The sequence below is a fragment of the Octopus bimaculoides genome, chromosome 25 (assembly GCF_046866305.1).
Source record: "Octopus bimaculoides isolate indiv1 chromosome 25, ASM4686630v1, whole genome shotgun sequence".
Taxonomy (NCBI): Eukaryota; Metazoa; Mollusca; class Cephalopoda; order Octopoda; family Octopodidae; genus Octopus; species Octopus bimaculoides.
The window spans coordinates 7,464,640-7,482,867 of NC_142952.1; the positions used below are offsets into that span (position 1 = coordinate 7,464,640).

Genomic DNA, 18,228 nt, shown 5'->3' on the forward strand with positions numbered 1-18,228 from the left:
TTGGGCAAGTATCTTCTTTTATAGACGTTGATTGACAGAAACTGAAAGAAGCCTGTTTTGTGTGTGCGCATGTTTGTATATATATATATATATCATAGTGTGTATATATGGATGTATATATATATATATGTATGCAATGTATATATATATAATACAGATAAAACGTATGTATTTATATATAATATAGATAAAATGTATTTATATATATAATGTAGATAAAACGTATGTATATATATAATGTAGATAAAATGTTTGTATATATGATATAGAGAAAATGTATATATATATATATATATATATATATATATATATATATATATATATATATATATATATATCAGTAATAATAGTGATTGTTTCTTATTAGGAACAAGAGGGTTAATAGGACTGCAAGGGAAGTGCTCAAGTTAATGAGACAAGTATAACAAACTTTGGTTGTAGAACAAACAACAAATTTAAGGTCATCCAACTAATATATCGCATTTCGAACATTTAATCACATATAAAGAAACATAATGCTTTTTTCTTAACCAATTCCACTCGTGAGGCTTTAACCTGCTTGGGGCTACAGTAGAAGACACTTGCCCAAGTTGCTGTGAAGTGGGACTGAACCCAAGACCACATGCTTGGGAAGCAAGCTTCTTAACCAAACAGCCATATCTGCACTTGTAAAGAGTCAGCTATAATTTTGATGAATTGTGTGTGTATTTATTTGTATTTCAGAACAAAACCTCTGACATTATGCAACGCAGTGTCATGGGACACCTCCTACCTGAAGCCATGGTTTGTTACCTGGAAAATTACTCTGCCGACAGATTTGCAGAAATATTTCTTGGAGAGTTCGATACTCCTGAAGCAATATGGAGCAATGAAATGAGGTGAGATGGTATATATATTTGTCTTGTTTTCATTTTTTTTTTTTTGTTTTGGTTTTTCTATTACTCTTTTACTTGTTTCAGTCATTTGACTGTGGCCATGCTGGAGCACTGCCTTTAGTCGAGCAAATCGACCCCAGGACTTATTCTTTGTAAGCCTAGTACTTATTCTATCGGTCGCTTTTGCTGAACCACTAAGTTACGGGGACATAAACACCACCATCGGTTGTGAAGCGATGTTGGGGGACAAACACAGACACGCAAACATATACATACACATACATATATACGATGGGCTTCTTTCAGTTTCCGTCTACCAAATCCACTCACAAGGCTCTGGTCGGCCCGAGGCTATGGTAGAAGACACTTGCCCAAAGTGCCACGCAGTGGGACTGAACCCGGAGCGATGTGGTTCGTAAGGAAAAAATTAATACAAAGTATATAATTTTTTTCCCAGTTATGTTCGTACTGATGTGTGGAGAACATGGTAATACATGGTGACCACAAAACCATTAATGGTAGTAGGCGTGTGTGTATACTTATTGGAGATGTTTGACTTTAGAGTCCCATTAAAGCATGTGGCTTTCCGGATAGTAATAGCCCTTGATATTATATATATATATATATATATGTATAGCTGAAGGATTAACATTAATCAAAGGACATACTATCAGATAATGCCTTATATTTAATCCTTTAGCATCAAACCAGCCATATCCAGCCTAAATATTCACCCAGTTTTATGTTAAGACTGGCATAGGATAGGTTTGAGAAGCCAGATCTGGCTTCTCAAACCTATCCTATAAATGTCTTTCTGAAACTAAATAACCACACCATTGAAATCTCAAAGCTGCATGATAAGCCATGGTTAATTTGAAGCAATGTGAATAAATAATCTTTGCATTTGACAGTAATGAGAATAATCTCAACGCGAAATGGTTAAGCTCCTGTACCAATTAATGTTATTTCGTAATTGTTTATTTAAAATTAACCTGATTTCTGCTCCTTCTATTTTTCAGACGGATGATGATAGAGAAAATTGCTTCCCACCTCGCTGACTTCAGCCCTCGATTGCAGAGTAACACTCGTGCCCTTTATCAATACTGTCCTATCCCAGTGATCAGCTACCCACAGCTGGAAAACGAACTTTTCTGTAACATATACTACCTTAAACATCTGTGTGATACAATGAACTTCCCAGATTGGCCAATCAAAGACCCGGTAATCTCCTTTTATTTGTTTCATTAATCATCACCATCGTCATTGTTTAATGTCTGTTTTCCATGCTGGCATGGGTCGGACAATCTGACAGGAGCCGGAGAGCTGTCCAAGCTCCATTTGTCTGTTTTGACATGGTTTCTATGGCTGGATGCCCTTCCTAATGCTAACCACTTTATCGAGTGTCCTGGATGCATTTTACATGACACCAACCAACACAAGTGCATCTAACATGGTACCAACACCAGCGCATCGAATGTGACACAGATACAAGTGCATCTTATGTGGCACTAGCACAAGTGCATCTTATGTGGAACTGGCACCTGCAGGTTTGACTCAGCATGAGTAAGCGACTCAACTTTGAGTTGAGGTTAACCTGGGTCAGTCAAGATACCTAACTTACATTGATTGAGTGTGAGTAATGACTCTGGTTTGAGTATCGGGTCTACCATGATACTTGAGTGTCGGTAATGAGTCGGGTGAAGTGGTGAGCCAGAGGTAAGTTTTAACTCAAACCCGAGTCACACTCACTGAGTGTGAGTAATGACTGAAATTACAAGTCTGTTGAACGTGGGACTGAAATTTGCAGGTCTGTTGAACGTGGGTAGCGTGTAAAATTTGATCTCATGATGGCCCAATGTCTGCCTTTCTCTGTTGTAGGTACGTCTGCTGAAGGATATTTTGGAAGCGTGGAAGAAGGAGGTGGAGAAGAAACCCCCTAGCATGTCCATAGAGGAAGCTTACCAAGTTTTAAACCTGAATAAAGTCCCTGCGGGGTCAGTATTTGCAGCAGTGACTCTTCACCTACACAGTATTTGCTTTCTCTCTTTCTCTCTCTCTGTCTCTCTCTCTCTCTCTCTCTTGCACACACACATACACACATACTTGTTCCTTTCTTTCTTTTTGGACACATTTTTCATTTCTCTCTCTCTGTCTCTCTCTCACACACACACACACACACACACACACACACACACATTCTCTCACCTTCTCACACCTCTGTTACTCTCTTTTCTTCCTTCCCCTCCCCTCTTTCTATCTCTCTCACACTTTCTTTCTCGCTTTCTCTCTCTCTCTCTCTCTCTCTCTCTCTTGTTTCACATTTTCTCTATCACTTTTTCCCTCTCTCCTTCACACTTTTGTTTTTTCCCTCTCTCCCTCACACACACACACATATACTCCCTCCCCCTCCTTGCACATATACACACTTTCTGTCATAATCTCTTTCTGTCTCTCTTCCCCCCCCCTTTCTCTATTGCTTTTTTTCCTCTCTTCATTAAACTTTATTTCCCCCCCCCTCTCTCTCTCTCACACACACACACTCCCCTTCCTCTCTCTTTCCCTCCCACTCTCTCACTCATGCTCAAATTCTTTCACTCATTGTCTTCATTCTTTCATTCATTCCCTCATTCCCTCATTCCCTCATTCCCTCCATTTTATTCTGTCCAGTCCAGCCATTCCATCATTCTCTCCATTTAGTTCTGCCATTCTGTTATTCAGTCATTCTCTCATTCCTTCCCTCCATTTCTCTAGACACGAAGAATCTAAAGTAAGAAAGGCCTACTTCCGACTGGCCCAGAAATACCATCCTGATAAGAACCCCGATGGCAGGGTAAGCCACCTTTTGTTGTTTCAAACCCTAACCCCAACCTTCATCTAGTAGACCTAGGGTCAAAGACAGTCTAACCGTGTCTAACCACCCTGTCCTTTTTTTTTGTTTTGTTATGTACAGAATGGCTAATGTTATTAGCGGAAACTGAAAATTAACAAAATATATCTTCCAATTAATGTATTAATGTAAGGGAGAAATTTAGGCAAGATTTTTCTCCCTTACAAAGATCTCATCCTCATCATTTAACATCTGCTTTCCATGCTGATATGAGCTGGACAGTTTGACTGGAACTGGTAAACTGGAAGAGCTGCAAGTTCCAGCCTGATTTGGCATGGTTTCTACAGCTGGATGCCCTTCCTTACACTAACCACTCCAGGTGTGTTGTGGCTGATTTTCATGTGCCAGTTACGAAACACCGGCATCAGCTACGACTATAATCTCACTTGGCTTTACACATCTTCTCAAGCGTGGTATATTTCCAAAGGTCTCGGTCACTTGTCATTGCCTCTGTGAGGCCCAAAGTTCGAAGGGTTCTTTTGTATGTGCTTGAAGTAATAAGCTGGCAGAATCATTAGTGTATCTGACAAAATACTTAGTCACATTTCCTCTAACTTTACATCCCGAGTTCAAATCCCACAGAGGTTGATTTTTGCCTTTCATCCTTTCAGGGTTTATGAAATAAAGTAGCAGTCGAGCACTGGGGGTCAATGTAATTGATTAAACCCCCTCCCTTCAAAATTGCTGGCCTTGTGTCAAAATCTGAAACCATTATTGTTGTTGTTGTTTTGTTGTAGGAAATGTTTGAAACGGTCAACAAGGCTTATGAGTTTCTCTGTAGTAAAAAGAAGAAAGCTGTCCAAGGCCCTGATCCGGAGAACATCGTCCTCATTCTCAAGGCTCAGTCTATTCTGTTCAACAGACACAAGAGTGGTAAGCAACAACTGTTGATGACCTTTGTCCTCCTACATTGTTCTCACACTGATTCCTTGGTTATTTGTTTTATTTGGTGTTTTTGTGCATGGTGTGTGTGTGATCATAGCCTTTTTTATAGCGTGCTTTCACTTCACTTCCGAGCTCAGCTCTGTGTGCCTTGGGTATATGGGTTATTATTATTCTTTATTGTTATTATTATTATTATTATTATGATTATTCAGTATTTGATGCATAAATATGCAAGCCAACTTTATCAAACTATGTGATATGCTTGTCTGGTCTGTTTGCAGTGCTAGAACCATATAAATATGCTGGTTATCCAATGCTGATAAAAACTATAAAGATGGAAACCCAAGACGAGACCTTGTTCTCCAAATCTGCACCACTTTTGGCTGCTGCCAGTGAGACAGCTTATTACACAGTCAACTGCTCAGCTTTGAATGCGGAGGAACTTCGACGGGAAAACGGTATAGAGGTGAGCGGAGAGTTTTGTTTTGTCACGTTCAGTATTGTTGTTGTTGTTGTTGTTTTAGCCACAAGTCGGTACTAGTTAAAGGAGACCTACGATGTGACCATCAAGTGTTACATCCTAATATGGTATGTTCTAGGGGCTTACCTTATCCAGTTTGAATTTCTGTTTTAACTCTGGGTGATTATATAGATGATGATAATGATGATGAAGTAATGTTTATCATCGCTTCAACATGGCTGTTCCATAGGAACTGGCATCACTACCATTTTAACCTCAGGAGGATGCCTCCTCCACATTCCTTTTTCTTTCTCTCTTTTCCTTTCTCTTTTCTTTTTCTTTTTTCCTTTCTCTTTTCTTTTTCTTTCTTTTCCCTTTTCTTTCTCTTTTTCTTTCTATTCCTTTTCTCCCCCCCCCTCTCCCCACCTCTCTCTTACCAACCTGGTCTATGAGTCTGTGATTCCAAGCAGATACCAAAACTAGTCTTGACGATGTTGCACCAATGCTGTATCAGTCATGACCAAGGATGTGTCTACCCTGCACCGTGGACCTGAACGGAACACCCATGTTCCTTGATGCAGTCTGCACCCAATATATATTGCAAGCAGGGGAGTGAACCTCTACCATATTCAAACAATGGGACCTTTAGACCATATGGTTTCGAGCTATTTGTGTTCACCCACAGTGGTGGATACTTGTCTGCTAGAGATAGCAGTAGTTCGCTCCAGCTAGCAGTGCTTGAGAAGACTTGTTAAGCCAAGTGAAATCATAATTGTGGCTGTTGTTGGTAGCATGATCTTCGAATGTCGGGCCTCACGGAGGCAAGGGATGAGGTGGCGAAGCATGACCTTTGAATTTTGGGCCTCACGGGGGCAGTGACAAGTGACTGAGACCTTGACGATATGCTGTGTTTGAGAAGACTCATCAATCCAGGGGAAACTGTAGTCGTGGCTGTTGCCAGTGTTGTGTAAATGGCACCTGTGAGATCGTAGTCCTGGCCGTTGCTGGTGTAATGCAAATGACAACTGTGCCGGTGGCACGTAAAAGGTACCCAACACACTCTGCAAAGTGGTTGGCATTAGGAAGGGCATCCAGCTGTAGAAACCTTGTGAAGTCAGACCAGAACCTGGTGCATCTCTCTTGTTTACCAGTTCCACTCAAACCATCTAACCCATACCAACATAGAAAGCGGACGTTAAATAACAATGATGATGAAGTGACAACTAGTCACTGGTCTTGCCACAAGCAAATTAGCCAGTTAGAAAATCTCCATAAGATATTAAATCAGTAATTATACTGAGAAGTAATGTTAATGACAATGATGATGATGATGGTTGCATGGAAATTAATAAAGTTTGTTACAAAAACAAACTTTGCTGTTTGAAATATTTAGCAAAACTTCATTAAAACTTGTAATATTTTTTTCTTATCTTGCAGGCATTACAAGACGCTTTCACTCGTTGTGTTGATGTGTTGAGTCTCTCCACCACACCTGCTGATGTTGCAGCTCAGGTACGTACTGTTACAAATAGAGAATACGATGATGATTGTAATTGTTAAATTCGGAAATATCTTCAAAACAAACAAACCACTAATTAACCATGTTTTTTTGGGTTTTTTTTTCTCCCTACTGTTCTTCTTTAACCCAGGTCTGCATGCATGTTACCCAGTGTTACTCAGTGGCTTCGCAATTTGAAGGATGTCGTGAGAAGATACAAGAAATGGCATCTATTATCCGGGACCTTACAAAGATACTTTTCTACAAGGTAAGACACGGGAGTATATCTGTTCTTTTACTGTTCCTTCTTGCTGGTTTCAGTCGGCAGAAGAAGGGTGGCCATGATGTTGCACCACCTCCAAGGGATTTTGGTCACTTTCATCAGCACCACCACCCCTCCTCCATCTCTTTATTTGGGTCTTTTATTTTGGTCATCGATGGATGGATGAATGGATGGACACAGTCAACTTTAGTGGAATTCACTGTCTGTGTTTGCTGATATCAATTCCTAGGGGTATCTGAAATATTATATCACACTATAAGATTTTCGAACGAGATCATTGCCAGTGCCCCTGGACTGGCTCTTGTGCGGGTGGCACATAAAATACACCATTTTGAGCGTGGCCGTTGCCAGTACCGCCTGATTGGCCTTCGTGCGGGTGACACGTAAAAGCACCCACTACACTCTCTGAGTGGTTGGCGTTAGGAAGGGCATCCAACTGTAGAAACTCTGCCAAATCAGATTGGAGCCTGGTGTAGCCATCTGGTTTCACCAGTCCTCAGTCAAATCGTCCAACCCATGCTAGCATGGAAAGCGGACGTTAAACGATGATGATGACTATGGATGATTAAATTACAACAGTTATTATAGTCCATCGTTTGTATTATAGTGCATTGTTGTGTCACTCAAAATATTTTATCCTTTACAAACAATACACAATGCTTCAAGTGAACTACAATACTCTCCTCATTTCTTAAATAAATCAATTGACTTCTCTCTCTCTCTCTCTCTCTCAGAATTTACAGAAGCTGTGTTCTGAAGTTGCCGCCTGCATTAGTGCATTCTGCATTGACTACTGGTTGCAGACACATCTTTACCAGGCAGGTGTGATTTGGCCACTGCTACTGTACATGTTCCAGTATGACTACACTTTGGAAGAGAGCGGCGTGGAGAAGAACAAGAACTCCAATCAACAGGAAGAGTCGAACCAGTTGGCATGTCTGTGTGTGGTAGCATGTGCTCGGTTAGCGGGTTACAATAGTACCGCAGACGGCTCGTGTCCCGACAACCCGGCTGTGAAGAAGTCCTTGTGTGCCATGCTGACTCCATATCTGTCCAGGAAGTTGGCCAATGAAAATCCGTTTGAAGTAAGTAAAATAATTGCAAAGATGCAATTTTTGGATGTTGCTCTGTAATGTTGATCAAAGATGTTACCATTCTGTCTTCTATGAGATTATCTTGTACTATACTATCTTAAGACTGAGGATATTTTGAGGGCGATTGAAGCTGGTGATCCTGTGTCTGTCTCACCCTTTTGCAGTGTGTGTGTGTGTGTGTGTGTGGCTCCTGTGCAGGTGGCACGTAAAATACACCATTTCGAGTGTGGCCGTTGCCAGTACTGCCTGACTGGCCCTCATGCCCGTGGCACGTAAAAGCACCCACTACACTCTCGGAGTGGTTGGCGTTAAGAAGGGCATCCAGCTGTAGAAACTCTGCCAAATCAGATTGGAGCCTGGTGTAGCCATCTGGTTTCACCAGTCCTCAGTCAAATCGTTCAACCCATGCTAGCATGGAAAGCGGACGTTAAACGATGATGATATGTGTGTATGTACATGTGTGTCTATGTCTGTGTAAATATGTGTGTATGTATATGTATTTATGTGTGTACATGCACACACAGACATGTGCACACATACAGATATGTGACTGCTGTTATAGTTAATATTTTTCTGTGTTCTCTTTGTCAGCTTCTAAAGTTGTTGAACAGTAATACAGAGAACCCTTACCTAATATGGAATAATTCCACACGGACACAACTCACAGAGTATTTGACTGATCAGCAACTGAAGAAGGTAAGTAGACATGTGTATGTATGTGTTTGTATATATATATATATAATATATGGCGCAGAAGTGGCTGTGTGGTAAGTAGCTTGCTTACCAACCACATAGTTCCGGGTTCATTCCCACTGCATGGCATCTTCTACTATAGCCTCGGGCCGACCAAAGCCTTGTGAGTGGGTTTGGTAGACGGAAACTGAAAGAAGCCTGTCGTATATATGTGTATATGTTTGTGTGTCTGTGTTTGTCCCCCAACGTCGCTTGACAACCGATGCTGGTGTGTTTACGTCCCCGTAACTTAGCGGTTCGGCAAAAGAGCCCGATAGAATAAGTACAGGCTTCCAAAGAATAAATCCTGGGGTCGATTTGCACGACTAAAGGCGGTGCTCCAGCATGGTCGCAGTCAAATGACTGAAACAAGTAAAAGAGTAATATATGTATGTATGTGTGTCAATTTGTATATGTATGTATATAGATATATATATATATATGTTTTCCGTTGTCTTGATATCATGATGGTTGTAAATGAGCACCACTGTAATAAGCAGTGTTGTTTGTTTCCTGTTCTTCAATGGGGAAATATTACCTTGCTTAGAAACACGTGACGGTTAGCAACAGGGAGGATGTCTCATACAGGAGGTTGATAGCTTCCACTAGCCTCCTGCCCTCAAAACAGCTGGTCCTTGTGTCTGAAAGTGACACTGGGGTAAAATATATGAAGCCCAGTATACCCATCATGACTACCCGTCTGATAAGGATACACCAGGCACATGCATCACAACCACATGTGCGCGACATTGTGATCTCATATCAAGATAAACAGCGCATGACCTTGCAGAAAGAAAATGACATTTTTATAAAAAATATGCTGGTTTCAAGTTTTATAAGACAATTTAGTCACACTGAGAGAAAAGGGGAAATAAATTGAAATACTTATGGAGATGTACTTGCATAGCAAGTGGCCTGATCTGAGATCGTGTGCTGAAACAAAAATTATTGCACTGTGGAAGGTGTTTATAAGCCATTTAAAAACACACAAAAACCTTTAGATTCACTTCAACATTTAAATTTAATTTGTCAAAATACTTTGTCACTTTGAAACCACGACCTGTTCACTGACAAAATTCTGTGCTGTATCTAAGAAAGTAGCAGTTTTGTCAGTGAACAGGTCACGGTTTCAAAGCGACAAAAATATTTCAACAAATTCAATTTAAATGTTAAACTGAATCTAACAGATTTTGTGCATTTTTAAATGGCTTATAAACACCTTCCATGCTGGAATTGAAATAAGTTATTTCAATTTATATAGTTTTCTTTTGGCATGACGACTAAATTCTTTTCTACTCTAGACACAAGGCCCGAAATTTTGGGGGAGGGGGTCAGTCGATTAAATCGACCCGAGTATGCAACCGGTACTTAATTTATCAACCCCGAAAGGATGAACGGCAAAGTCGACCTCGGTGCCTAAATTGTCTTAAGTAAACTGTTGAAACCAGCATATTTTGATAGAATTCTCTTTCTTTTGTTCATGGTTAAATTCTCAAAGCATTTCTTGTTCTTTTTTTTTTTAAATTTACTCATGTGGAACTTCTTAATCTTAAACACACACACACAGTGAGATAAAGAGAAGGTTCTGCAGTAATATATAAGGAGACTGTTCTTTGTTATATAAATGTAATTCCATGAGATATTTTGTCATTTTTGTTTGTTTTTGTTTGCTTTGTCTGTTACTAATGTTCTTGGGCAGTTTAGTTTTGATGCTCATCCTCCCAAGAACGACAGAATTAATTACTAATTAATTACAAGAGTTAACTGAATTAATTGATAATCCTTGTTTGTGTTTGTTCATCTTCCGTTCACCCGACTTCTGTCTATATATCCTTCCTATGTTGACCATCTATGTCACAGAGTTGTGGTCTCTGTAGCTGACCAACTGAAATTGTGGGCATCTAATGCACTTATCTGCTGACCTTATATATGGAGGAGTGCTGAAAAGTTCCTGGCTTTGGGTAAAAGAAAATGCAAGAGGATCAGTTAATTATGATTCTATCCAACATACACCCTCTCTCAGTTTCACACATTTATTGCAGTGGTCTTTCAGTTTTTCTAAGCCCTGTAAAAGAACTTGGAAGGTTGGGCCTCCAGACTGGCTTTTTGTGATATCCAGGAACTTTTCAGCTCCCTCTTATATGTTTTGTTCTAAGTGTGACCTTGATGAACCAATGAAATTCATCCAAGTCAACTGAGGTACATTCCACAAATCCAGTTGGTTCCCATGAGCTTGTTGGAACCTCCTTGGAGGGTTGGTGAGGCTTTTACGTGCTCATCTCTCCTCTCTCTTATTGGCTACTCTCACACAATCCCAGTGTACATCTGAGATGCTATTCCAGTCACCCACATGCACCAACAAGTGGGACATTCTTAAGACCACCTTATACATATCCCATGTGGCAAATAAAGAGGATCATTATTGATACAAGTGCTAGGTCAGTGCATTAGCAGAATCAGTAGAGCACCAACATAAAATACCTTGTGGTATTTTAATGTGATTTCCTTACGATCTGAATCTTAATTTCACCAGATTATCTGGTCCCTCACCACCCACATTATTATTTCTGGTGTAGGGGTACCAGGAATCTTGAGGTGTACATTAAATTTACCACATCCTGTCATATGCTTCTCCAAAATACCAGTTATCTACTTGGGGTTGAGTATGGTAAATTCTTAATTCACCGCATCGTTCTGTCCGACGCTGGTATGTAATTTTGTGATCGCATTAGAAAATTATGGCACTGTGAGGTCTCCATACATTCTTTGCTTCCATACCACAACCACCACTACTAGAACTACACTCACAAGTGCCATTAGTACCTCCACATCAACTACTACTCAGATATCATTACCATACCACCACCACCACCACCACCACCACCTATATTAAGACTGCTACCACGACTACCAGCTACTACTACTTCTACATTTAGTTTACTATTGCAAGCACTATTACTACAAATACTGTTTCGAGCCACCACCACCACCACCACTACTACTACTACTAGTACATGTACTGCAACATTTAGTTTACTGTTACTACATCTATTTCTACTACTGCCTCTACTACTATTACCACCACCACTACTAGTATTAGAACTCCCATAACTACTATCAAGAACTACTACTACTACCACTACTATACTACTACTACTACAACTACTACCACCACCACTACTACCACCACTACCAGTATTAGAACTCCCATCACCACTATCAAATACTACTACTACTACTACTACCACCACCACCACCACTACTACTACTACTACTACTACTACTACCACTACTACTACTACCACTACTACCACTACTACTACCACTACCACTACTACTACTACCACCACCACCACCACCACCACCACCACTACTACTACTACTACTACTACTACTACTACTACTACTACTACTACTACTACTACTACTACTGCTGCTGCTGCTGTTTGCAGAAGTTAATCTCGGTGAGTTTGTTGAAGAATTAATTTATATTAAAATCTGAGTTTTACCATTTTTCCAGAAATGGTTTCTAGACGCTTCAACATGCCACAAAGACGACAGTTTTCTACAAATTGGTGAGATGGTGCGTAACGACTGTATATTGAATATGCACTCTGCATGCAAACCGGCGTGCATCCGTTTTAAACATAACTGCATCTCTGTGCATCTGGTTTTTTTTATTGTTTTTTTTTTTGCTGCATTTACCATTTTTCTCTTCTCGCCGTAACATTTCCTCTCAACAATAACAAAAAATGGTTCAGTAATTTCCCAACTAATGATGATTCTTTTAAATCTACCTCGTTTGTGTTTTGTCTCGTCTACTTGCTTCAGTCGTTGGGTTGTGGCCTTCCTGGAGCACCACCTTGATGGGTTTGAGTTGAACAGGTCAATCCCAGTGCTTGTCTTTTTGTAAGCCTGCTACTAATTCTATCAGTTTGTTTCGCCACACTGGTGAATTACCGGGATGTAAACAAACCAGCACCGGTCATCAAGCAGTGGTGGAGAAGGCCACCATAGAGTGTGTGTGTATATGCCGGTGGCACATAAAAGCACCCACTACACTCTCAGAGTGGTTGGCGTTAGGAAGGGCATCCAGCTGTAGAAACTCTGCCAGATCAGATTGGAGCCTGGTGCAGCCTCCAGGTCCACCTGTCCTCAGTAAAATCGTCCAACCCATGCTAGCATGGAAAGCAGACGTTGAACAACGATGATGATATATATATATATATATATATATATATATGTAGTGAAGGCATGTGGCTTAGTGGTTAGGCTGTTACACTCACGATTGCTAGATTGTGAGTTCGATTCCCTGACTGGGCGGCACATTGTGTTCTTGAGCTAAACACTTCATTTCACGTTGTTCTAGCCCCCCTCCCCTCGATCGGTGGGGGTTGTTGGCATGCTCGTGTTTGAAGCAAAATTAAGTGAAAAGCTCTTAAAATATATGGCAGAAGGTTTTAATTTGAAGGGGAATCTTTTAAAACAAAAGGTCCTGGGCCAGATGTGATGTCAGCTGGTCCCAAAAAGGGTCAACTTTTGCATTCTATTTACACTCTTCATCTGTCGACTTGTTAATACGTCACCTGGCGTGTAGAGTCTATTAACGTTTTACTCTCTATCTCTCTTTCTCTCTCTCTCTCTCTCTCTCTCTCTCTCTATCTCTCTCTCTCTCTCTCTCTCTTTCCTCCTTATTCTTGTGTGTTTCTTGTTGTCTGTCTATCTATATGCTTGTCTCTCTTGTCTATCTGTCTCTCTGTCTCTGCTTGTATGTTTCCTGCTGTCTGTCTCGTTCTGTCTCTCTGTCTCTCTGCTTGTATGTCTCCTGCTGTCTGTCTCGTTCTGTCTCTCTGTCTCTCTGCTTTTATGTCTCCAGCTGTCTGTCTCGTTCTGTCACTCTGTCTCTCTGCTTGTATGTCTCCAGCTGTCTGTCTCGTTCTGTCTCTCTGTCTCTCTGCTTTTATATCTCCAGCTGTTTGTCTTGTTCTGTCTCTCATTCTCTCCCTCCCCCTCTCTCTGTGTCTGTCTCTGTCTCTGGTTTGTCTTCTGTCTGTCTGTCTCTCTCACTTTCTGTTTTGATATATGTATCTCTCTCTCTTTCTCTCTCTCTCTCTCTCTCTCTCTCTCTGCCCATCTGCTTGCCTGACTGTCTGTCAGTCTCACACATTACTATGCCTATGTTATGAATTTTGTTACTTTCATTCTCTGATTTTGTTGCTTGATTTCTCTGTAATGGGGGAGGGAGTCTAGGTGGGCGTGGCATTGGTTAGCTGGGTGTTGGCAATGTTAGCCTGGCAGGTGTGGGGTTGACTAGTTGGGTGCAGCATTGACCTGGCAGGTATGGTGTTGGCCTGGCAGTTGTGTCGTTGGCCTGCTGGTGTGGCATCAGTCAGGTAGGTGTGGGGTCGACCAGGTGGATGCACCATTGGCTGGGTGGATGTGGCAATGGCCACACAAATGTGGGGGTTGACCAGGTGGGTACAGCGTCAGCCGGGCAGGTGTAGTGATGGTCAGGTGGATCTGGTGTTATTCCACCAACTCCTCAAATTTGTGCTTATTACTTCAAATTGTCTGGGGGAGTGGAATTTGGTCAGTGGAAACTATGTAGAAGCCCATTGTGACTGTGTGTATATGTGTGTTGTTGATGTATAACCACAAAAAAATATAACACCAAAGACAAACTGGTAAACCAGAATATTCCCACCACTTCCGTAAACACCCTGTGGCATTTCTTCCTCCCGAATTATACAGACAATCCCTTGTGTTCTTATTATAAACACAGTGAACCCCAGTGACTATCACTGTAGATCTTGTAATGACCAAGTGTACATAATTCAAGGCCTATAGAATGGAGTCAAGGCACAGCTCTTGGTTCTATACAAGGTTTGGGGGATTGATGGCGGGGGGGATAGCAGGCAGTAACCCTGTTTCTTGTAGGGTATCTTTCGGTTGGAGACCCCCCCACCCCCAGTATCAATGTTTGTCTTTAGGTCCATGGCACTTGAGGTATGGGTGTTTTTTTTTTGTTTTTTTTAACCATTTACTGTCAGGGATGAGGGACACTTGGAGCACAGGTTATCAAAAGATAATGGAGGTGTGGCTGGGTGGTAAGTAGCTTGCTTCCCAACCACATGGTCCTGGGTTCGGTCCCTCTGCGTGGCACCTTGGGCAAGTGTCTTCTACTATAGCTTCGGGCCGACCAAAGCCTTGTGAGTGGATTTGATAGCTGGAAACTGAAAGAAGCCCATCGTGTATATATGTGTGTATGTGTTTGTTTTTGTGTCTGTGTTTGTTCCCCACCCCCACTTGACAACTGGTGTTGTGTTTATGTCCCTGTGGCTTAGCAGTTTGGCAAAAGAGACCGATAGAATATGTACCAGGCTTTTAATAAACCCAAAAATAAATGCTGGGGGTCAATTCATTTGACTACATATTCTTTGAGCCAGTGCCCCAGTATGGCCACAGTCTAATGACTGAAGTAAGCTAAAGAGTACATAGAATGTTAGACGTTGCTGATGGTGGTGGCGGCGGCTATGTTAGTGTTACTGTTAATAGCAGCAGTGGTGGTGGTGATGTTGATAGTTTAGGTGGCAGTGTTAGTGGTGAGGCTGTTGAGACAGGTCGCCGGTGGGATTAGTGATTGTGGTGGCAGTGATATTTGGTTACCACTCTATTGGTGGTGACGGTAGTAGTAGTAATAGCAGTGGTGATGGTGGTGGTGGTAGTAGTAGTAGTAGTAGTAATGGTGGTGGTAGTAGTAGTAGTAATGGTGGTGATGGTGGTGGTGGTGGTGGTGGTGGTAGTAGTAGTAGTAGTAATAGCAGTGATGATGGTGGTGGTGGTAGTAGTAGTAGTAATGGTGGTGGTGGTGGTAGTAGTAGTAGTAGTAGTAGTGGTGATGGTGGTGGTGGTAGTAGTAGTAATAGCAGTGGTGGTGGTGGTAGTAGTAGTAGTAATGGTGGTGGTGGTGGTAGTAGTAGTAGTAGTAATGGTGGTGGTGGTGGTGGTGGTAGTAGTAGTAATGGTGGTGGTGATGGCTTGTGTGCTGGCACGGTGTGTTACAGAAAAAAAAGCTAAATGTCTGTAAATGTCTCCTTTCTTTCAGGGAGATTGTGACCCTGACTATGGTGCTAAGTTTGTATTCAAGGATCACGAGAAGGAATTGGTTGTTGGCGAAATCTTTGTGCGTGTCTACAATGAGCAACCCACTTTTGTACTTGAGGTATGTGCAGTTTCAAATCTCATGCGTACCTCTCCTCTATATTTTGTTTTTTTTTTTAATTAAAAATAAAAAATATGATATTGTTATTAAGATGATGAGCTGGCAGAATCACTAGCACGCTCAGCAAAATGCTTGGCGGCATTGTGTTTATTATAGTAGAAAGAATTATTAAAGACAGTGAGGTGACAGAATTGTTAGCACATGGAACCAAATGCTCAGCAGTATGTGTTTCCACTGTTAAAATTCCGAGTTCAAATTCCACTGTGGTCGACTAAATAAAATACCAGGGTCAACCATAGAAAATCTGCCTTGGTGAATTTGCAAGCGTGTAAAAGTGGATATTAAATGGTGTACACACACACACACACACACGATCTGACCTTTAGATTAACTCTTTCTTTCTTTTCTTTTTCCAGAACCCCAAAGGTTTTACAATTGACCTTTTAGACTTCCTTGGTTCTGAAGCTCAGGTAAATATATAATATATTTTTATGTATTTTCTTATAATCACCTGCTATTATAACAGCCAGGCATGGCTGCATAGTAAGAAGTTTGCTTCTCAACCACTATGTGGCACCTTGGGCAAAGGTTTTCTATATAACCCCAGGCCAAACAAACACCTTGTGAGTGGATTTGGTTGTGGAAACTGCATGGAAGCCTGTTGTATGTGTGTTACATTTCTTGATCATTTCTTAAAACTCAGTAATTATATTTATGATATGATGTCATTCTGCATGCTGATTTTAAACCATTTCCTTTCTTCAGTATTTGCATTCCTTAATGATTTCTTTATTAAAGCCTTGGTAATTATAATTAAATTAACTTTAATTATAAGTAAATTAACTTTAACTGTACTTGAGAAGATCTGCCCACCACAACAGAATTGAAATTCTAAATCCAAGGCGCCACATGAAAAACATTGATGTGGTTGCTGGTGCCACTGGAAATGCACTGGTAATGCTGTCATGAAAAAAGCGCCCAGTACACTCTGTAGAGTGGTTGGTATTAATATTTGTGTGTCTGTGTTTGTCCCCCAACATCACTTGACAACCGATGCTGGTGTGTTTACGTCCCCGTAACTTAGCGGTTTGGCAAAAGAGACCGATAGAATAAGTACTAGGCTTACAAAGAATGTCCTGGGGTCGATTTGCTCGACTAAAGGTGGTGCTCCAGCATGGCCACAGTCAAATGACTGAAACAAGTAAAAGAGTATAACTAAGATATGCTGCAATTGTGTTATCCAATGCTTAATACCATTTCAATGATTTTTGTTTTTTCAGTATCTGTACTCTTTGATGGCTCTTCAGCAACAAAACCGTAACTTTGGCAGTGGACAGGGAAGTACGAGTGACCGATTAAAGAATGTTGAAATGGCCCTGGAAGCTTTGAGAAATGTGATAAAAAATAATCCTGGTTAGTAGTGATAAAGATAATTCCATTCCTGTATTGTTTGTCCTTAAAGTTTGTTTTGATTGGTTTCTGAGTTTTGGTCTCTGATGATGGGAACATGCTATGACTGTGGCCAAGAGGTTTGTTTTGCATACATGTTGGTCCTGGGTTCAATTCCACTGAGCGGTACCTAGGGCAAATCTATCCGATCATATCCTTGTATTGATCAATGCTTGATATGTGAGTGAAGTGAAATTTGGTTGACGGAAACTGTGCAGAAGCTTGTCAAAGTTATATATTTATGTATATGCAGAAGTGGCTGTGGTAAGAAGTTTGCTTCCCAACCACATGGTTCCGGGTTCAGTCCTACTGCGTGGTACCTTGGGCAAGTGCATATATATATATATATATATATATGTATATATATATATATATATATTTATATATATATATATATAGATGAGTGTATGTATATTTGTGTGAGAATGTTTGTGTGTTTGAGTTTCTTTGTTTGTGAGACACTGTAGTGGTTGTAAACGAGTGTCACCATCATACAAGCATTATTCATATGAAATATTTTGTGAGAACATGTCTGGTCACGAGCAAGGGCTGGCGAGAAGGGCACCTGGCTGTTGAAAATCTCCCTCAATTCCGCCCGACCCATACAGGCATGTAGAAGTGGATGTCAAAAGCAATGATGTTGTTGTAGCATCTGATCTTCCATAGAAAAGCTCTCCAGCATGGCCACGACCTTTGACCGAGACAAATAAAAGACCTGCATCTTGGATCTTGAAGGGAAACTTTTCTTGAGACAGATCTGTATTGTTAACACGGCATACAGAGACCGTTCTTTCGCACCGCCACGACCAGGAAATTAATTTTTTTCTGTAAAATATCTTGAAA

At 40.9% G+C, this 18,228-nt stretch overlaps 1 protein-coding gene across 5 annotated transcripts in view; it reads left to right on the forward strand.

The window, feature by feature from the left end:
* The window catches only part of LOC106870860 (dnaJ homolog subfamily C member 13), a 95,699-nt gene that overhangs the window by 65,849 nt on the left and 11,622 nt on the right, over positions 1 to 18,228 (forward strand). For 3 of the 5 annotated variants that reach the window (XM_089341581.1, XM_089341583.1, XM_089341582.1), the window contains exons 33-46: positions 724 to 878; positions 1,895 to 2,096; positions 2,754 to 2,869; positions 3,627 to 3,705; positions 4,500 to 4,635; positions 4,929 to 5,113; positions 6,545 to 6,619; positions 6,757 to 6,873; positions 7,623 to 7,973; positions 8,574 to 8,678; positions 12,235 to 12,297; positions 15,820 to 15,936; positions 16,353 to 16,406; positions 17,217 to 17,349. In XM_089341581.1, the coding sequence (XP_089197707.1) occupies positions 724 to 878; positions 1,895 to 2,096; positions 2,754 to 2,869; positions 3,627 to 3,705; positions 4,500 to 4,635; positions 4,929 to 5,113; positions 6,545 to 6,619; positions 6,757 to 6,873; positions 7,623 to 7,973; positions 8,574 to 8,678; positions 12,235 to 12,297; positions 15,820 to 15,936; positions 16,353 to 16,406; positions 17,217 to 17,349 (1,888 nt within the window). The remainder of the gene's footprint in view (positions 1 to 723; positions 879 to 1,894; positions 2,097 to 2,753; positions 2,870 to 3,626; positions 3,706 to 4,499; positions 4,636 to 4,928; positions 5,114 to 6,544; positions 6,620 to 6,756; positions 6,874 to 7,622; positions 7,974 to 8,573; positions 8,679 to 12,234; positions 12,298 to 15,819; positions 15,937 to 16,352; positions 16,407 to 17,216; positions 17,350 to 18,228) is intronic. The other 2 variants (XM_089341585.1, XM_089341586.1) reach the window with 1 other exon arrangement.